We start from the raw sequence: 22895 nt of genomic DNA on the forward strand, positions 1-22895 counted from the left end.
ATATGGTCAATGGAGATGTGTGATCACCCCCTATTATTTCCCCAAATATTATTATAATAAAATATTTGATGGAATGGATATTGAAATATACTTAATTATACACATTTTGTATATTCTCAATATTAATTTAAAGTAAATTTAGTTTTTAAAACTTTTACTTGAAAAAACGTTATACTCTTCTACTTAGGTTTAGAGATTTTATGCCCAAAAGAAAAGTCCTGTTACTTTTACTAACTGGCAAACCGGTTTCATATTTTGGTATTTTGGTAGTCTGCTTATCTTATTACCTGCTGCGAAATTTTTGTATTTTTGCTAATAATTTGAGGTTTTCAAAATTTAATCTGGAAAAACTCTTTCTAAATTTGCAGGGAGGGGTAAGTGTGATCAGTTAATCAATGTTAAATTTTGGTAAAATAATTTATGGTTTATAAGAAAACTTTTTATGATTTTCTTGATGTAAATTTACTAAAAAGGAAAGGTTAAAGGCCTAGGTTTTCTTCTGCCTGTCCCCCTTTAAATTAGGCCAACATGTTCAGCGGTTGGCCTACCACCAGGGTATTTGTGCTCCACTAAGTTAGTTTAAGGGGGATAGGCAGAAAAAACCTAGGCCTTTAAGCTTTTGCTAGCTATATAAGCATCTGGGTACTTTAGTGCAAGCCCTTCATGCCACGTGAGCCGACAGCTCCCTACACTTACTATTACCGTTAGACTCAACAAGAACAGTAGATACAGGGACGAGAAAGTGTATTGGCGGCCTCTGTTGGAATATATCAGCTAAAACGAACTAAACGCAAGGAGAGTTAGTTGTAAACAAAAAAAATGGCGGTCACCGAATTTTAGCGGTTCTTGACAAGGCTTAAGTGTTCAAAACAAATGGGCATTTTTAATTTACGCTCGTAGTTTTATTTTTAATTTAACATCAATATGGTAAAAACTAACTATAATAATACTGTCCATGGTGAACCCCGTCTTAACAATGGCCGCGGTTTGTTTACATCTAACTCCCCGTGAATATGAAGACGTTTAAAGGCCTAGGTTCACCCCTCTTTGCCAAAAAAGGGTTCAAACATCCTTTTTACTTCCCCCTCGAAACCCCACCATTGATAGCGACGGTTCAGCTCGCTCTCCCGACCTCTCCATGTGGAAGGATTAAGTCCGGCATTGTTAGCGCTGTCAAAATTATCAGCAGTGACAATGCCCTTGAGAACCGCGAAGTCCGAATTACGAGGTGACCGTCGCTATCAATATGGGGATAGCGAAGGGAAAATCAAAAATATGTTTGAACCCTTTTTCGACACTGGGGGATGAAATTATCTGAAACTAGGCCTTTAAAATCAATTTTTTTCCCCCTGCTTTCTCGTCCCTGTATCTACTGTCCTTGGACTCAAGTTTTTATGGGAAGGGGAACCGAAGAACTCGGGGGAAACCACTTTTAACCAGTGGGGAGAGAACTTGCAAACTCAACGCCGAAGGAGTAGTTCTGAGTTTTCACCCAAGTGCCGCAAGCTGGAATCGAACCCGGCTCTTTTTGTGATAAAACGTCTAGACTCGCTAGTTCAACAAGAAAATAATCTCGGTGATTTATGTCTGTAACAATTTTAAGTTGAGTAAAATGTAAAATTTTATTCAAATGACCTTCTAAGAGATGAATGCGCACTCGAAAGAATACTGGTACAGTTTCTTTTTCTAACTGTTGGAAATATGTTTTTAGCGGAGTCGTTCATCAATCCTCCGAAGCCGTATGTTTGAAAAGGCTGATAAAACAATGGGGACCATTTTAGAAAAGTCTCAACTATACTTTGTTAATTGGATTTTGAGCCATTCGCGCGGGATTACAAACCTTTACGTAACAGTACTTTTTTAACGAACTTCAAACCTACCTTTTCGCGCCATTGATTTTCAAGGCTGAACAAAAATACCTCTTGTTCATCCCACGTTTACTGGTCCTTTCAGTAGCTCTAGTGGGCTTCTTAACAAATCTCTTCGAAAAGTTTTCGAGTGGATTTATCGTAAACAAATAAGATACTGGACTAGAATTTAGATAGCGCGCTTGTTTCTTTGAAAGCAGTGACGCTTATAGCGCCACGGTGTCGGATAATGGAAATATTTCAACCCAAATACTAAACACAATGGAAACAAACAACGTTATTCCTAATCATCTGCCGGCCCGTTTCTACGCTTGTGCTTTGTATTTAGGTGGACAAGTTTGGAGAAATGATTATTATTATTGTTTAACTAACGCTAACCATTAGTGTTGAGGCAAGAGTGGAAATTCACCGTATCTTATTTGGTGTCAATATTTCCCGCGATTTTTTTGGTCATGTCTTAGATCGGATAATTGTCAATACGTAGGTGGAGAATTCATTGAAAATAAGCCTTAGTCAGAATGAGTCATCGATGATCCCGGTAAATTTCGTACCACACCCGTTTCTATTAAGTTTCGGTTGAAGTAACCGAGGGTTAATTATATTCCGAGAGCGCGGGGAGATTGACTGTTCTACTGCGCCTTTTGAGCGCATTCTCCGTAGCTTCGACTTGTATTTACTTTCCATTCTAATGTATTCTCTCTTTTGTGGTAATATCCGGGCCAGTATGGCGCGGTATAATTCCAAGGTCGCATCCCTTCACGATTAAAAAAATAATCCAAGTACGCTTATCCGTTTTCGTTAAATAAATATTACGGTAAAATCAAGTTATATTTTAAATCATTGATTTAAATCGGTTATAATTATGATAATTCAATGTATAAATTATACTTCAATGTATTTACTGTGTACTGTTGTTTCTGTAGAAATGTTAATTAATTTAAATTTAAATTTAAGATTATGAATTTATGAAAAGGTCCGAAAAGTAATTTCTCTGGACTGGAGCGGTGTCAGTTCAGAGCTAGTTGTAATTTTATTTGTTTAATAATAGTATTAAAATTTAATTTAATTCGGATTAATTTAACTTTAGCTTACCGCTTCACTTTGTCAAGGAAAAGCGTTAAATTTGTAAAAAAAAATCAATTTAAATCAAATAAAACAAAAAACGCTGTAAAAATGGAACCAAACAAAACATTGGTTTGAAAACAATTTAATTGATTAAAAGTTTTGTCGCGATCAAATAGCGTAAAATAACAAAATCTTTGTAATACAGAGGTTTGATTGTGTCGAGTGAAATCTCATTAATTTTGCTAAACAATCGACAATGTCAAACGTTTTCCGGTTCAGTGCCAATGTGCCATGATAGATAGATAGATTTCTGTATTGTTCAACTCCGATATGTATGATGTATCACGTTCCTTGTGTTTGTGGGTTAAATGAAATTCCGCTAATAAAGTGAGTCGCCATATCTCGATGACCCGCGGACTGTTAAGAGAAATATACCATTATATTCCAGGCTCCCCAATTACTTAATTAGGGATGATAAACTCCCTTCCCCTCATTTCGAGGTGGTGGCTTATTTTCCCCGTTCATTCAAAACGCCAAAGAGACCCGAATTTCCCATTCGGGGATCGAGATAACTGGATGGCGTTGATATTGGACCTTCCCGATCTGGATAGACCGGAATTTGTACCGGAATCACCGAACCAGACGCCGTTTTATCGTTCGACTTCCGTTTAGGGTCCTTCACACGTCCGCGATCGAACTAGATTATTGAAGGTTGTAAATTATGCGGAGGAGCTAGAAGTGGCTTTTTTTTAAGATATCCGCTTTTGACCTGTTTTAGATTAAATGAGATGAAGGATGCGAGCGGCCTCTTTGTTTGACCTTTGAAACTATTCATATTTACGTTAAAAATATTTAAAATAAATTATCTCAATTTGGATAACTTTAATTTCATTTTGTGAAATGAAGGATGTCAGCGGTATCTTTGTTTGACCTTTGAAACTATTCTTATTTCGGTTAAAAAAATTCGAAATAAATTTAAAATAAATTATTTAAGATTTGATAATTTTATTTGAATTTAAATAGATTTCGAAATCGGTATAGGAATTAAAATATTTCTTGAAAATTGTGCAATAATTTTTTTTTAAAACCACTTTGATAACACAATCAAACTTGACCATGGTAGAACAAAAAGCGTCAATTTTAAAATAAAAATTGCATTCACCCATTGTTTGAATTTCTCGTACGGGGAATAAAAACTGGCGGAAATTGTTGGCGCAATTAAAAATTTCATAAATAATGAAGAAAAATTCTTGTTATTTTTAGGGCTAAATATAAAATTTCATAATTTAATGTTTTTCGGCCCATGGGTGTCATTTTGAGAAATTGATATACTTGTTCCGAACTTAATGAGCCCTTCCGGCATTATTTTAGAAATTTTATCGGCTTCATAAAAGCTAAATCTTTTTCTTCTAATATGAAATTCGGGGTTGGGACTTTTTATCTCCTCGCTGCCCTTGATTATCACCGTACACCTGACTCGCCGACAAGCTCCTATTTCTAAGGATATATTTCGCTTCGAAACCTTTCTTGTTTGTGACTAAGTGAGGCGTGCGGAAAACAAGCTACCAAACGGGGAAATATAGTCCGGCGCTTAAGTCGTCATCTACATTTCGTGAAACATAAAAATCTAACTCTTAATTTAATTATAAGGAAATTCTTAATTTAATTATAAGGAAATTCTTAATTTAATTATAAGGAAATTCTTAATTTAATTATAAGGAAATTCTTAATTTAATTATAAGGAAATTCTTAATTTAATTATAAGGAAATTCTTAATTTAATTATAAGGAAATTCTTAATTTAATTATAAGGAAATTCTTAATTTAATTATAAGGAAATTCTTAATTTAATTATAAGGAAATTCTTAATTTAATTATAAGGAAATTCTTAATTTAATTATAAGGAAATTCTTAATTTAATTATAAGGAAATTCTTAATTTAATTATAAGGAAATTCTTAATTTAATTATAAGGAAATTCTTAATTTAATTATAAGGAAATTCTTAATTTAATTATAAGGAAATTCTTAATTTAATTATAAGGAAATTCTTAATTTAATTATAAGGAAATTCTTAATTTAATTATAAGGAAATTCTTAATTTAATTATAAGGAAATTCTTAATTTAATTATAAGGAAATTCTTAATTTAATTATAAGGAAATTCTTAATTTAATTATAAGGAAATTCTTAATTTAATTATAAGGAAATTCTTAATTTAATTATAAGGAAATTCTTAATTTAATTATAAGGAAATTCTTAATTTAATTATAAGGAAATTCTTAATTTAATTATAAGGAAATTCTTAATTTAATTATAAGGAAATTCTTAATTTAATTATAAGGAAATTCTTAATTTAATTATAAGGAAATTCTTAATTTAATTATAAGGAAATTCTTAATTTAATTATAAGGAAATTCTTAATTTAATTATAAGGAAATTCTTAATTTAATTATAAGGAAATTCTTAATTTAATTATAAGGAAATTCTTAATTTAATTATAAGGAAATTCTTAATTTAATTATAAGGAAATTCTTAATTTAATTATAAGGAAATTCTTAATTTAATTATAAGGAAATTCTTAATTTAATTATAAGGAAATTCTTAATTTAATTATAAGGAAATTCTTAATTTAATTATAAGGAAATTCTTAATTTAATTATAAGGAAATTCTTAATTTAATTATAAGGAAATTCTTAATTTAATTATAAGGAAATTCTTAATTTAATTATAAGGAAATTCTTAATTTAATTATAAGGAAATTCTTAATTTAATTATAAGGAAATTCTTAATTTAATTATAAGGAAATTCTTAATTTAATTATAAGGAAATTCTTAATTTAATTATAAGGAAATTCTTAATTTAATTATAAGGAAATTCTTAATTTAATTATAAGGAAATTCTTAATTTAATTATAAGGAAATTCTTAATTTAATTATAAGGAAATTCTTAATTTAATTATAAGGAAATTCTTAATTTAATTATAAGGAAATTCTTAATTTAATTATAAGGAAATTCTTAATTTAATTACAAGGAAATTCTTAATTTAATTATAAGGAAATTCTTAATTTAATTATAAGGAAATTCTTAATTTAATTATAAGGAAATTCTTAATTTAATTATAAGGAAATTCTTAATTTAATTATAAGGAAATTCTTAATTTAATTATAAGGAAATTAAGAATTACATATTAAGTATGTAATTCTTAATTTTTATTTAATATGTAATGATCTTGAAATAACTTTGAAAATTCTGAAATCTGAGTGACAATCGGCTCCAAAATCATCCTTAAAAACCAGAAATTGACATGAAAATCTGGCTCTGAAATATCAAAATTAGTCTCTTAATCAGAATATAATTTGGGCTCCATGTACGAGGCTCCGCTCCAAAATCGTTATTTTTATACTCCGTCATCACCCGTTTTCTCGCGCGTATGGTTCGATGACTTTAAAAAGTGGATACCAAAACATTAAAAAGACTCTAGCCGAACTGGGCGGTGTGGGAGTGAGCCGAAATCGTCATTATGTAATCTGGTTTTGGACGACGACGCGCACCGGTATTCCAGCGCTGGGGTCGGCCAACGGAATTCGCTTCCTCGAGAGTAATGGTGTTGCGTTACCGTGCCTGTTTGTTTGAAAAATAAAATGCCTTTTGAGACGGGCAATATCGCTGCACGTGAGATTGAAGGTTTTTATGTTCTCACCAAGAAAACGTTTCGGTCGTTCACAAGTTCCCAAAAAATAAACAAAATGAAATCCCGAGTTTTGTATAAGTGACAGAGGGGACGAAAATCATTAGAATTCTATTCGAATAATTCCATTAATTTTAACCGAATAATTCCATTAATTTTAACCGAATAATTCCATTAATTTTAACCGAATAATTCCATTAATTTTAACCGAATTATTCCATTAATTTAAACCGAATAATTCCATTAATTTTAACCGAATTATTCCATTAATTTTAACCGAATTATTCCATTAATTTCAACCGAATTATTCCATTAATTTTAACCGAATTATTCCATTAATTTTAACCGAATTATTCCATTAATTTTAACCGAATTATTCCATTAATTTTAACCGAATTATTCCATTAATTTTAACCGAATTATTCCATTAATTTTAACCGAATTATTCCATTAATTTTAACCGAATTATTCCATTAATTTTAACCGAATTATTCCATTAATTTTAACCGAATTATTCCATTAATTTTAACCGAATTATTCCATTAATTTTAACCGAATTATTCCATTAATTTTAACCGAATTATTCCATTAATTTTAACCGAATTATTCCATTAATTTTAACCGAATTATTCCATTAATTTTAACCGAATTATTCCATTAATTTTAACCGAATTATTCCATTAATTTTAACCGAATTATTCCATTAATTTTAACCGAATTATTCCATTAATTTTAACCGAATTATTCCATTAATTTTAACCGAATTATTCCATTAATTTTAACCGAATTATTCCATTAATTTTAACCGAATTATTCCATTAATTTTAACCGAATTATTCCATTAATTTTAACCGAATTATTCCATTAATTTTAACCGAATTATTCCATTAATTTTAACCGAATTATTCCATTAATTTTAACCGAATTATTCCATTAATTTTAACCGAATTATTCCATTAATTTTAACCGAATTATTCCATTAATTTTAACCGAATTATTCCATTAATTTTAACCGAATTATTCCATTAATTTTAACCGAATTATTATTATTATTATTATTGCCCATTGCAACTTTTCCCTTTGGCAATTTTCATACTACCATAAGGTCTACCTAACCCCCGAGGTTCAACAAAATCGGTGATAACCACCTCGGGTAGTCTCCTTGTTAGTGCCTTGGGTATTAGCCTAGCCAATAATGTATTGAAGTGACTAAGAATATTTGAGCATAGCATTAACCCCTGGTACCATCCTCACAGCTTTTGTGGAGAAAGTTCGTCGGCATTCAAGGTTATACCATATCGCAAACTTGAATGGGAAAGCGGACAAATTTAAACTCCAAAGTCTGCGAGGATGGGAATCAGAATCCTGTAGTCCAATATTCTTAGTAACTTCAATCTCGGCCTAGCTGATTATTATAATCACTTGACCACCATGAGCGTCTGAATATCGTGGCCTACCTAAACGTGTAACCATGGCAACGAACTCGGGTCACACCCACGAGCCAATTACGAGTATTTTTAATGGATTTAAATCGGGCAATAACGGGAAAGCCCATTACGGAAAAAGTAACGAACGAATCGGTCCGACGCGCCTTTATAAATTGAACGATTCAATCTGGATCCGCATCTTGTTACTTTCTAACGATAACTCTGAATAATAGAGCAGATGTGTAGTGCCGATAAGCCCCAACAGGTGTCTCTTTTCATCAGTGAGGGGCTCCGAAAGGATCCGATATAATGACGAGACGCGTAGTCCCTTTACTTGCCGCGAATTCGGTTGAGTGAACGGCTTCGCTCGCTACCTTCGTAATAGCGGCCGTGAGAAAACTTTTCATCTCAAAGCCATTATTCTACCCCCCTTTCACGTTTATTTCTCACCCCCCTTTTACATTCAAAATCGTACCCAAGGGGCCGTTCATTAATCACGCGCTTAGGAGGACCTTTAGTACGCGTAACAGTGTCATAATTTTATATCGGAACCTAATTTGTCGATTATTTTAAGATACAAATAGGTTTAATTTTGAACGTAATATAATAATTTTAAGGTTTATGGCCCTATTACAATAAGCGAGTTACAATTATGTCCAATATGAATTAATGTTTATTTACTCAACACGATACTGTGAATCCGTTTTAAATCAGGCTTTCAAGTAACGATCGTATGAACAAGCGAAAATGAGAAAAGTTAGAAAACGTCTTTACAAAAATAAAATAATAATAATAATAATAATCAGTTAGGCTAATACCCAAGGCACCACCTTAGGCACCACCTTAGGCCCAAGTCATCTAGCGACTTATAATGCCTTTAAACTGGTGGCCGGGTTACAATGCGTAGGAGGGTGGTGGCAAGCCCTTCATGCCACGCGAGCCAACAGCTCCCTACACTAACTATTAATGTTAACCTAGACAAGTTTTTATGGGAAGGGGAAACCGAAAAACTGGGGGAAAACCCCTTAAACCAGTGGGGAGAGAACTTGAAAACTCAACGCGGAAGGAGTAGTTCTGAGTTTTCACTCAGTGCCACAAGTTGGGATCGAACCCGGCTCCTCTTGCTGCGAGGCGAAAGCGCTAACCACACCCAATCTCCAACCGTTAATATAAATAATAGCTAGCGTCACCACAATGGTCAATTAATTTCGATATTGTCACCAGCGTTGCCAACCGTAGTGCTCGGAATTGTTTATTCATTATCCAAAAATTTTCCGATTTATTTAAAAAACGTTGGTAAAAAGAATATCATTTTAACTTATTTAATTATGTTTTTTACGCAACCAAGCATTTATTTGAATAAAAGTGGTATTTATTTAAATAATTGTTTGTTTTATTTAAATAATAGGCTTATTCTCTTTCGATTATTTAAACATTTTACAATTTTTATTCAACTATTGGTTATTTAAATAAATATTATTTAAATATCGCCGAGCTTATTTTATTCATGGATAAAAATTAATCGAATGCCGAGCACTAGCCAACCGTACTATAATTATAATACATTTCGATAGTACGCTTTTTGCGATAATTTTACAATGTTACCGATATTTGCGCGATAATTCCAGAAATTTTAAGAACTTAAAAACGCAATTTCCAGTCTGTTATATTACTCCTAGTAGGCTAAGAATGGAAATATTATACTCCTTGGAGTGTTTGGTTTGCACCTTCTAAGGCTCGCCAAATATTAGTTGTGCCAAAATAAATGTGAGTCACAGCCAACTATGATCAAGTGCCACCACGCTATAGCGAATGATCAAAGTTGGCCGTAGTTGTGTACTATATTTTTCAAGAAAATTCGATAATTTTTGGGCTTCGATACTATAATTTAAGTTTTGGGATCGCGAAGTCTCCTGAGTCAGCCAAACATTCAGCGAGGCTGCTTTCGATGGAATCAAGCCTGTCGTATAGCGCACGTGGCTCGTATCTGTCTTCACGTCGGTGTCCTTAAAGATGGTCGCGATTTTATGAACCGCTAGAGAGAGAGAATCTGGTGTTGATCCAAATGAGATCTCTATTTCTGGTCCGACTTCATGATCTCCGATTCGTCTACAAGTTTGATCCAATTTCGGAAGTTTTGAACATCCGAGCGTCTGTGACCACTGCCGTATTCCCCGTTCAAGAACTCTCCACCCGTGACCCGTCGGTCATCCATAAATCGGGGCCGTCCTAAAAATCTCAACTTGCTCTTCAAGGAACGTCGAACAGGCCATCTCTCCCTTCACCGGCGGCGCATTAGGCGCCATGAAATTTGGTCCAAGAGCCGCACTACCAACAGCATTCTGCACTTTCTCCATACCATGGGCGTGATTCTACTCTTATCGTTAGCTACTTAACGAAAATAATTTTTCGTTAGCTAATATTTTCAATGGAGGCAACGAAAATATTCTTTCGTTAACTCCTAACGATAAGAGTAGAATCACGCCCCAGACTTCGCGTAACGGCCAGGGCTGGACATAAGGCACTAGTTACGGTATTTTACTACTAAAATAAAGGCTCTGGCTACTAAAACAGGGTTCGTACACGACCTGGAAAACCTGTAAAAGTCAGGGAATTTGAAAATGTTTCCAAAAGGTCAGGGAAAAGTCAGGGAATTTCAAAATGATTCCAATATCCAAAATGTCAGGGAAAAGCCAAGGAATTTAAAAATGGTCCCAAAAAAATCGAGAAAATAAATTTTTGAAAATATTTTTCAAGATTTTTACCTCAAACCATTCATTTATTCTAGAAAAATGGTCAGGCAAAATTTGGCAATTTAATCAGGGAGAACCTGGAAATGTCAGGGAATTTAATTCCGGAAATTTGGTACGAACCCTGTAAAATTAATCAAAATCTGGGGGCTCACTAGTCAATTTGACAAGTGAAAAATTTACGCCATATTCGCCATAATTTATGATAAATCATAAATTCATCATTCATAAATCCCATTTTATTTAAAAAAAATTTTGATCGGCCAAAGACATGTAACTCAAGTGATAATAAACTCGCATTTTAATTCTAACGGGTAAAGCAAAATGTTGGCTGTCCTTGTTTTTATACCAACATTTTTACCGCCACTAGTCAGTGACTACTAAAATAAATTAAGATAGGAGGCTCACTAGTCAGGCTGATTACTAAAAAAACTATCCTAATGTCCAACCCAGGTACCGGCGTTCTTGTAGCGAAGAACTTCATTGGCATAGGTCAAACTTGGCACCACCACTGATTTCCACAAGGTTCTAATCTTGGATTAATAATAGTAGTTCCTACCTGGATATATCACTTGGAAAAAACCTGACAAGCAAATGGGTTTTGCGACAGCAGCGCCGCTTCGGCGAAGTTAACGGAGAATTTCCGAAACTCCCGTAACACGTAGCCTTCTACAAGGCAGAACCCGTAAAAAACACTTAGCAAATGCACGCGGAACAATTAAGTGATTTATCCATGTAGGAACTACTATTATTTATCCAAGTTCTAATCACCGAATATTTGTCGTACCAGTGGCAACCCTTTTTCTTACGGCTACCTGGAGGCGACTAGCTTTCGTGGACATTAGGCGCTCGTGGCTTGCCAAATTCCACTGTACATTCCGGAATGGTAAATTTCTCTTCGTGGCCCACCGTTATCTCACCCCAACGAAGAATTTTGTGTTTGTAAACGCTACAGCGTAACCGCCCCAAATTTTGGGGATTCCTTGAAGCTAGTCCCTATTTTCCGCAATCTGGGCTCGGTCATCGGCGAAGAAAACTGCAAGTACCCGAAAGTCGATTTGGCTGTAGATGAAATCCTTTACTCGGCGAAGTTCTATCTAGTGGTTCTAGATACATGGCAAATAATATGGTAAAAAGCAGACGGGATAGCCGAAGATGAAGGTTTAACTTCGGTGACTTATGACGTCAGCATCACCGTCCCTTTGTCGTGGAAAGTGTCCCGCTAATAGTTATTTTAAAAGCCGATAGACGGCGCTGGAAGTGGGTAATTTTGGAGTACCGACTGTTTGTTAAAGCAAGTGGCGGCAGGGAGGTTCATTTCAATAACGCGACGACTTGTTTCTTAGCTTCGGATTCACGAAAGATGGCGCTCTGATCAAAGAGGATAAAAACTACGTAGTTTTTATACTCTTTGCACTGATCTGACCGAGCGGATCTAGCCCTATTCAGGGTTTTCAAATAGCCGACGCTTAACAAATTTCCATTGCTATAAAATAACAATTTATATTAAAACCATTTAAATTAATTGTCTTCACTTTTCTTTTTCTTAACTACTTTAAAAATTTTAATTCGATCATTTAAAAACGGAAATTACAACCCAAATTGCTTACAACGCAACCGTTCACCTTGCAAGTTGCAACGGCAAAATTTTGGCGGGTCTTGATTTTCGAAAGTTGAAACTTGGACGTTGCCTAGGCAACAGGGTGCAAATGCGAGAACTAAATGTCAAAAATGAATATAATAAAGTAAGCAAAAATGTGATGTTTTTGCGATAGGTAATTTGCGAATGACCCCATTGCGAGAACGGTTGCGGTTATTCTGATAAGATCCTCTAAAACAGTGGTTTTCCGCCTGTGTACCGCGGACCCCCAGGTTAAAATCCCAAAGAACATTTATAATTTAGCCTATTCTAATTCATATTTGTGTTATTTTGATTAATAAATTTATAATTCTGCAGTTTTGTTATAAATTATTATAAATAGTTTTGTTTTAAATTATTATAAATAGTTTTTTTTATAAATTATTATAAATATTTTTTTTTATAAATTATTATATTTTTTTTTATAAATTATTATAAATAGTTTTTTTATAAATTATTATAAATAGTTTTTTTATAAATTATTATAAATAGTTTTTTTTATAAATTATTATAAATAGTTTTTTTTATAAATTATTATAAATAGTTTTTTTATAAATTATTGTAAATAATTTTTATAAATTATTGTAAATAATTTTTATAAATTATTGTAAATAATTTTTATAAATTATTGTAAATAATTTTTATAAATTATTGTAAATAATTTTTATAAATTATTGTAAATAGTTTTTATAAATTATTGTAAATAGTTTTTATAAATTATTGTAAATAGTTTTTATAAATTATTGTAAATAGTTTTTATAAATTATTGTAAATAGTTTTTATAAATTATTGTAAATAGTTTTTATAAATTATTGTAAATAGTTTTTATAAATTATTGTAAATAGTTTTTATAAATTATTGTAAATAGTTTTTATAAATTATTGTAAATAGTTTTTATAAATTATTGTAAATAGTTTTTATAAATTATTGTAAATAGTTTTTATAAATTATTGTAAATAGTTTTTATAAATTATTGTAAATAGTTTTTATAAATTATTGTAAATAGTTTTTATAAATTATTGTAAATAGTTTTTATAAATTATTGTAAATAGTTTTTATAAATTATTGTAAATAGTTTTTATAAATTATTGTAAATAATTTTTATAAATTATTGTAAATAGTTTTTATAAATTATTGTAAATAGTTTTTATAAATTATTGTAAATAGTTTTTATAAATTATTGTAAATAGTTTTTATAAATTATTGTAAATAGTTTTTATAAATTATTGTAAATAGTTTTTATAAATTATTGTAAATAGTTTTTATAAATTATTGTAAATAGTTTTTATAAATTATTGTAAATAGTTTTTATAAATTATTGTAAATAGTTTTTATAAATTATTGTAAATAGTTTTTATAAATTATTGTAAATAGTTTTTATAAATTATTGTAAATAGTTTTTATAAATTATTGTAAATAGTTTTTATAAATTATTGTAAATAGTTTTTATAAATTATTGTAAATAGTTTTTATAAATTATTGTAAATAGTTTTTATAAATTATTGTAAATAGTTTATTTTTATAAATACTTTATTTTTTATTAGAAAAATAATATACTTGAAATCTGAGGCGTTTTGGTTTTCAAAAATTATTTTTCAAACGCGGGGGCTTTACCCTCCGACCCCGGGATATTATTTAATTCCTAAAATTCCAGGGTTTCCGGGGATTTTGTTTCTGATTGCGAAGGGTTCCGCGGAAAATAAAGCTGAAAACCACTGCTTTAGAAAATTAAGTATTCCCTTGGCTTACTTCTATTTAGGCATATTTATGCTATATTATTTGTTACGAGTCTGGGGTAGTTCGGCGCCCATGGAGAAGCGCATTAGGGTGGCCCTGTTTATTTCAGCCAGCCCTCGCCCCTAGCTACCCTGCCCTTGTAGGTCTTCTCTCAAGAATCACCGCTTACTTGGCGGTTCACTCGAAGCTACTTATTATTACGCGTTATTTTTACATCAACTGTTGGGTGACTGCGCGGTTCTACTTAAGTAACGGCGTGTCTTGTTTTATATCACGCTAGTTGATATTGGGTCGTCTATTACTTTAGCGTTTGGCTCCACTGACAGGTACATGGTCATATTCACCTTCCACTTCGTTATTTTTTCCGTTTAGAGTTGTCATTGTAATTATGACTACGTTGCTTTTAATGTCTGAAACAATATTTTATTGATATCCATCCCGTACGCCAGAAATATCGAACGAATTAGGAACGAACCATTTACCTCTACTGACAGGTCACACTAATGTGTACTCTCCTCACTACCGTTGGTTTCTCTGTTTACTTGATGGTGAATAATCTAGCCAGGTATTACCAGAAGTATATAAAATGTATCTTTCGAGAGAAGTTTCTATCAGGGTTCGTACACGACCTGGAAAAGTCAGGGAATTTGAAAATGTTTCCAAAAGGTCGGGGAAAAGTCAAGGAATTTGAAAATGGGTCCAAAAAAGTAAGGGAATTTTAAAATGACCCCAAAAAAAAATCAGGCAAATTAATTTTTGAAATATGTATTAAAAATACATAATAAATATCTTTCAAAATTTTACCTCAAACCATTCATTTATTCTACAAAAATGGTAAGGGAAAATTTGACAATGTGAGGGAATTTCATTCCGGAAATTTTGTACGAACCCTGTCCTCGAGGCTGAATATTTCGCGCCGATATTACCCCCGTAAAATATAAAAATTAAACAGCCATATTTACCCGATTTAATGCAGTTAAATTACGCGAAAAGGTAGAAAAGTCCATATTAAAAAGGGGCCCAATAGCTAAACCCTAACAAATTTAAAGTATTGTTGAAACTGATGAGATTCTCGAACCAATAGGTCTTCGAGAATAAAATTAAAACGTGAAACTCGGACCAAATTCATTGTAGATCTTCGAGTCAAAAACAAGCCCCCTTTTTATTGTGGACTTTTCTACATTTTCGCGTAATTTAACTATGTTTTGGGGGTTCATACAGATCTGAAAATATCAGGGAAATTACCATTTTGTTTGTAAAAATCAGGGAAATTTGAATGTTCAGAAAGTTTGCCCTAATGAATACAAATTTACATCGTTAAGTTTTCTTATTAAATGGAACCAATTAAACTTAAATGACAATCATGAAATGAGTTACTCTGCAAATCGTAGTTTTATTTGCAAGGTTGGAAAAAAGCCGACTTTTTTTGAAAAAACCCAGACCAGTGGTTTTAATTGGCTGTAACCGGTTTTTTTTCGGTTATAACCGGCTGAAATATAAACAGTACCTTTTACTTATGTAAGTAGAAATTGTCTGCAGTTATTTTCGTAAATAAGAAACTAATCAAAGAAAGCGAAATAACTATATAAAATAACTGAATTATTTTGATTTCCTCGGGAAATTCCCCCTAGTTTGTGTATGACGCACTAACAGAAGCGAGGCAGCGAACTTTGGAACTTTAAACCTACCGAAAAACTGGTAAAAGTAAACCGGTTTCTAAATATGAAACCAAAAATAAACTCAATTTCTAATTAAAAACTATTAATTTACTAAAATATTCATATTGTAATTTTTTTTTTAAAGCCACAAAAATCTGGATTTTTTCAAGTGGCTATAACCGGATTTAACCAGGTGGCTATAACCGGTATGGCTGGTTCTATGCCAACCCTGTTTATTTGAGATTATTTTGCACCTGGAAAAATCTGATAAATATCCTAGGGAAAACCTGGAAATATCAGGGTTGCCAATACTTGTTTCATTATGGGTACTTATCTCCTAAGAGATATACTAGCTGAAAACTATTCGTGAGTTCTGAACCGTTAAGAGAACGGCTTAGGACTAAGCTGTGACGTCACGCAAAAGTTCTGGATAGTTCAGAACTTTTGGACGAATAGTTGTGATTCGTACGATTTGACGTACGCAGCCCGATGTGCGGACGAATTTTAGAGATTTCAACCTTGAGTTCCGGCCAGTACTTGCTCTTGAGCAGGTACCATTTAGAACGGTTCCGAACGGTTCAACAAGAGGTTCTTGTCTGCGAATAGTTTGCATTTGGGTAGTTCTAGAATTTTTTTTGCCGAATAGTGCGCATGGGGACTGGTTGAACGGTTCAGAACTCACGAATAGTTTTCAGCTATTATTTACTTTTGATATCTTTTGAAAATTTGCAATTCGTTTACAACGAATAAGATTCTTTATCGAAATAAACCAATTAGGATGTTCTTAGGCAACTTTGCGTGGGATTTTTAACGCAATCGTAATTAAAAGAAATGATAAAAACAGGTTGTCCGCTTATTTTACTATTGACTACGTTTCTCTTTGCGAAATTCTCATCGTTCCTACGCAATTTTTCTTTTAATTCGCGGTTTTATTACAAAGGAATCTCCGTGCCACGCCTTGGTTTTACGATTTCTGCGTAGGTGCGCTCCTTAAAGGTGAAAATCTTAAAATGACGAAATATCTGGCGTTTTTCGTTAGCTCGCTCCATTTTAAATCGTTCGCCGCGTAACCCAAATAGGATTTATCTTCGTAAATTTCTCCACTCTTAACCACTAACTAAAATTCCACTGTACGATGCAAATTTTTGTCAATTACTAAGAAAGGATGTTCTTAAATATTCATATATTAGTTGAATTTGGCTGTCCTACTTTTAAAACGACATTTCGCGCTGAGAATGCTTTCTTTTTTTTGCGATTTATATCTTTGCCCTTTTGAAATGCGCTTCTTACGAGTACCGATATTTTCTTGGGAATAAAAAATAAAACAGGCCTAACTTGTTTAAAAACTGGGAAAGAAAATAAAATAAAAATTGAAGCTTTTGACTCTAAAGAAAAATACACGTTATTGCCTTCAATAAGCGTTGATATTGAACTAAAATTCTTATGAATGCATGTACGTAGAAATGTATATACAAATAAAGGCAATTCGAAACTCTCTGTACGAATAAATGCACGACTGCACTGTTGACCTTAGCTGTACGAATAAATGCACGACTGCACATTGAACTTAGTCCAATCTGTACATTTAAATAAATGCACGACTGCACATTGAACTTAGTCCAATCTGTACATTTAAATAAATGCACGTTGAACTTAGTCCAATCTGTACATTTAAATAAATGCACGTTGAACTTAGTCCAATCTGTACATTTAAATTAATGTAGATTGGAGTAAGCTGTACATGTAAGTGAAAGTTGAATTAAGTCATACAAATAAAGGACCGTTGAACTAAATTATAATGTTTTAATAATTCACGTGGAACTAAATTAAACTTAAAATAATTCAATTCAAAATGCCTGTAATAATAAAAGTACGTTTGACCAAACTTAAAAGGTCCGAAAAGTTATATAAACCAGGGTTGTTTGATTTAAATCAGCGATTTAAATCGCGATTTTAATCAAATGATTTTTTTTAAAAAATCGTTGATTTAAATCTGTTTCTATAAAAGATTGTTTAAAAGGTATTAAACTTCCATAAATGAGAGATTTACTATTGAATTATTATATTTTAGACCAATTTTGTCATAATATTACACTATTACCTATCACTATCACGATCCCTTCCTCACCTCATTTTTGGTTCTTTGAAAATAATGGACTCTCCCAGGCTGAGAAATAAGGAATTGTTTTAAACTGGACCTGTGGCCAGTAGAGCCTAGGTAGTTTAATTAAAAAAACTGGTCACTTACCATTTTTAACCTTCAAAATCAGGCTTTCATCATTTATGGTCAAATTATCTACTCTTGAGTCTTGACAATATGTGCTAGGGCATAGGCTTAGTGGGTTAGTTATTATGGGTATTTAAAAATTTTGGAGTGTTAAATAAAGAACTATAAATCTTAAAGCGAAAAACTTTGAATTAATTAAGTGGTCACCAGGGCCACTAACACCCCAGGCAATTAATTTTTAAACTGTCCCAGCTAATTTTTAAACTGGCGATTGGCCTGTGATAGTGCCTTATTTCTTACACAGTGTAGTTTTACTTTTCAAGGTTACTCCTGTGATACAAATATACTTATTTCTTCGAATAAATATTTTTGACATGATAAAACTGTCTACTATTGAATATAATTTATACAAAAATAATAATTATGTCAATAAGCTTATATATTGCTTTTAAAAAGTGACAAAAACCTAAAAGTTAATGAAAAATAAAAAAATCGATTAAAATAAAAAAAATCGATTTTTTTGATTTTTTTAAAAAAATCAAAAAAATCAACAACCCTGATATAAACCCCAATTGAATTTAGTGAAAACAGTTTCTATTTAAAGTATTTTCTAGCTCGCTCCAGTAAGGTCCAGGACGGCAAATAAACAGCAGTTCCCTTGGTTACAATGGTTCTCTTTAGATTGAGGTTAACCACCTGCAGTTTTGATTACTCACTTTTTGGAGGGGCGGTTTTTAATTTCACATCGAAATATGTTTTGGGTGGAACTATTGTATTAAGGCAAGGTGTAGTTAGGTGCTGTCGTGGTCATTATAATTTTCAACGTTTTTACATAAATGGCTCAACGAACTTCCCCCATAAAGGATTTAGAAGCTAGGGCCATTTTTTAAGTACTGTGGCAACCTTGTTAAACGCAACAATTTCTTGTTGGATATTTCTGAAACCGTTAGGACAAAAAATATCGAGTGTCAAATTGAGTTTCAGAAAATTATTCATTTCAGAAATGAAATTCCTATCGAATATCCGAGGTGTCCTAATAATTAAGATTAAACATTTAATCGTCCTTTAATAACATTTAATATTTATACAGGCAAAATTTACAGATTTTTTGGGAATGAAATTTTAAGAAACGTAAATGTTGTAGCAAATCAATCTTTTTTTATTCATTTTATTAATAGTCTTAGTCGATAGCTACGCCGCAAAATTTTCGTTTTGAAAACGAAAACATTTGAGAGAGTTGGCCCATGGTTGGCCGTTTTCGGTCTATCGAAATCTGGCAGCCTTGCCTGCCTTCCGGCCTGTATCTCCATACCGAAAATGGCCGACGATTACGCCGCCGAAAATATTTTACTAAACTGATCGGCGGCGTTTTTTACCGTTATTTTGAATTATCAACTAAGACTATAAATTTTATTATAAAGCTAAACATATTCGATGTGAAACTGATATTTCGGCTTGGCGGGCTTGTGATTGAAAGCGGGAGGCGGCTTTTCTCGTATAACAGTAATCCTTTATTATAAACTGGAAATTTACTCCTATTTTCCTCCGCTTTTAATGATGTCCAGAGTTCCTCGGCATTCACAATTCCAATGAAAGCTTCATTCAATATTGAACGGCTGAATTGACATTTTCACTCGAAAATTGCGCATTTCATAATGTTTTATATAGAAATTACAAGCCTACGGTTCAATAATACAATTTGAAAAGTTATAAGAGCTTTATTTTTACCTTCAAAACGAGCATTGGCCGTGTATTTATAGACGCGCTCTAAATTAGCTACGTTTTATCGGAAGTTAATAATATATACCTTACGGGAGAAGTGTCCCTATAGACTATGATAATAAAATTCGCGAGGTCGTGGCTGTTTCCAACGCGCACGAATAGGCGAAACTATAAAGTCCAAGGGTCTGAAAAGATGGTAGTCACATGACTTTGTGGAGAACGGCAACGCCATCTATCCTATGAATTACGGAACTATTATTTATTTTATTTTCCTAATAACGGGTAAATTTTGATCAATTCATCTAAATTATCTAATTATTATAATTGTTTAGAACATTTTATAATAGAAAAGTGTAAGTTAATTAGCTGTCTGCAGTATCTGGAAGGAATAATTTTTTCTTTACCGTAGCACGGCCAACTATGAACACGAGTTAGCAAATCGAAGTTGGCTGTGATATGGCAGTCACGTGATTTGGTTTTCCCATTTTAGCAAGTTGGTTAAGACCAAATTTACTTTATAGTTTCGTCTATTAAAATTTAAAATTCAATTCATATATTTTTGTAAAATCAGTCTACGAAGTTACGTATCAAGATAATATCATTAACATTTCATAAGAGATATTTTATAAACTTTTGGAGTGAACTATAATTTAATCTGACAGATAATTTATGACATCAAATTCAGTATCTAATCAGGATAGTGTTTTAAAAGATTTATCCTTTTTAATGTAGAAAAAAGCCACTGGGGCAGCTCTTCTGGAACAAGTTCACTATCACTTGGATCTAATTGAAAATGACTATTTCGGGTTGCAGTACACGGATCCGGCTCACGTTCAAGTTAGTTTCGTTCCTCTTCATTTCGCCGTGAATCAAACCTTCTTACCAAGAATATATTGTTCTAATTGGGACAGAAGTAAATGAACCGAAGTTATCAGACTGCTATACTCCCCATGCTGGAGGCGTTTTCCTTATAAAGTTACATTTTGACCTCGAATTTGAAATTTTGCGCGCTCCTAGGCCCAAAAATTTTTTTGTTTTTATGAAACCATTTTTTATACAAATAAATAGCTATACCAACAATTACCAAGTACAATTTATCACGTCAAAAGACGGGGTTGGAAATTAGATTTTATTTGACTCGATTTTGTCGTCATTTTCATAAGGAAAACGCCGTCCGATTCTGAGCGCTATTTCAATAACTTCGGTTCATTTACTTCCGATTGGGAGAAATGACTATGTTGAGATGAGATTTAGCGTTGCTGCTAGTACTCGACCTCGAATAAGTAATAGGAGAATACTCGTCGATTACCGAGTACCAAAAAATTGCATACTCGGGTACCCGATTACTCGAATAAGCTGATCTCTAAACTCGTCGAGTATTTGTTTTTTCTATCCTCGTTGCTTCAAAGTTCAAAGAGGGGTTTTCACAACTTTTTGGGGGCAATAAACCGAGGGGTAAAACACTCTTCGAAGTCGGTGTACACTGCCGTACCTTTGACAGTGCTAAATGGAACTCGCGAACTCTTGAAATTATGTACCTTTAACAGTGCTAAATGCACGAACTCGGTGTACAGATTATCTGAGACTGTCTTACCCCTCGCAATAAACGGTACCTAAAAAGTTGTGGAAACTGTGGTTCATTTAAATTAAAGGAATATATTTCAACATTTAAAGTTACTTTATACTCCTTTTAAACTTAATTTCGTAATTTCTTGAATAAAAACAGCTCCTAATCAAGTACACGATTACCCGACTCGTTTAAAATATTACTCGAGGTTTTTTAAGTTACTTGATTCGAATAAGAGAATTTCCCCATAATCAAGTACTCGAATACTCGATGAAAACAAAATTTGATACTCGATAACCGACTCGATTGCCTAAAACCACTAATCGCACAGCCCTAGTTGCTGCCAATCCCCGGTATGTCAATGGTTCGATAAAACTGACGTTCCCCGCCCTCCTCAATGTAGTCATTATTTCTAAAAATAAATAAATACAATCTTATTCATACATTCTTAATAAAATATGAATCTTAATAAAATATATACATCCGTTATAAAAATGAAATGATTAATATTTATAGCATTGGCTTGATTGCACAAAACCTATTAAAAAGCAAGTTAAAAGTACGTAGAAAATCAGGTGGGGTGTATTTTAAGGACCTGGTATTTATAACGACTTTTTGAAATTTCCACAGTTGGACCACCGTACACTCTCCGTCTAAGAGTGAAATTCTATACGTCTGAACCGAATGTGTTGCGCGAAGAACTTACTAGGTTAGCGTCGACGCTGTGTTTGTTACAGGATTTAATGACTCAAATGTGTGCCAATTATTTTTCTCCCTTCGGCTAGATATTTATTTTTCCTACAATTAAAACAAGATATTTTGACTGGGAAGTTGCCCTGCCCTCATCAGACCGCGGTCGAATTATCCGGATATGCCTTACAATGTAATTACGACTTTTAAATACTTTATTCCATTATTAATGTTACCAGAGGTATATAAGATATACATTGCGAGAGAAGTTTCCATCTCAGGGCTGGCCCTTTTTATTTTTATTTAATTCGTTTTTTTTTGCTTCTAGCGGTTACGTGATTTAATTTTAAATGAAATCTTAATTAAATTTAATTACTATTTGAAATATTATTCCGATTTTCTAGTAATGGAATTGTTTTAGAACTAATTTTTGGTTATTTGTATTGAAATACAACGTGTCATTTAAATCAATAATTTATTAAAAAAATTCCTGATAGTTTTAGTTAAATAGTGCAGGGTTAAATATATAATTGGTTTTCCCGTTACCAGCATAGGGATTCTGATAATTATATCTCTTAAGAGATTATTAATACTTCTGATATTATTCTCGACATTCATATATTAGGTGGTTTATTTTCGGCGGTTCTCGGACTAAACTCTTTTTACCCTAAAACGTTTTATTCGTCTGTTCCAGGGATGAGAATTACTCCGGCCCATAAACTCTTCGCTTGAGTATTAGGGCTACTCTGAAAAGGAGGTGTAAAGGATAAAATCGGATTTTGTCATCTGCTAGCCAGAATTTATCTTCTAGAAACCCACTAGAAAGGCTACAGGCAGCCATTTTGTAAAAACTTTTTA

The 22895-nt window shown here is 32.5% G+C and overlaps 1 protein-coding gene across 8 annotated transcripts in view; it reads left to right on the top strand.

Moving 5' to 3' along the window:
* LOC149925108 (uncharacterized) overlaps positions 1-22895 on the top strand; it is a 42297-nt gene that overhangs the window by 11698 nt on the left and 7704 nt on the right. For all 8 annotated transcript variants that reach the window (XM_090159699.1, XM_090159705.1, XM_090159700.1 and 5 more), the window contains exons 3-6: positions 20513-20617; positions 21864-21906; positions 21978-22056; positions 22133-22230. In XM_090159699.1, the coding sequence (XP_090015825.1) occupies positions 20513-20617; positions 21864-21906; positions 21978-22056; positions 22133-22230 (325 nt within the window). The remainder of the gene's footprint in view (positions 1-20512; positions 20618-21863; positions 21907-21977; positions 22057-22132; positions 22231-22895) is intronic.

This window comes from Leiobunum rupestre, chromosome 10, assembly GCF_980474605.1.
Source record: "Leiobunum rupestre chromosome 10, qqLeiRupe1.1.hap1, whole genome shotgun sequence".
Classification (NCBI taxonomy): domain Eukaryota; kingdom Metazoa; phylum Arthropoda; class Arachnida; order Opiliones; family Sclerosomatidae; genus Leiobunum; species Leiobunum rupestre.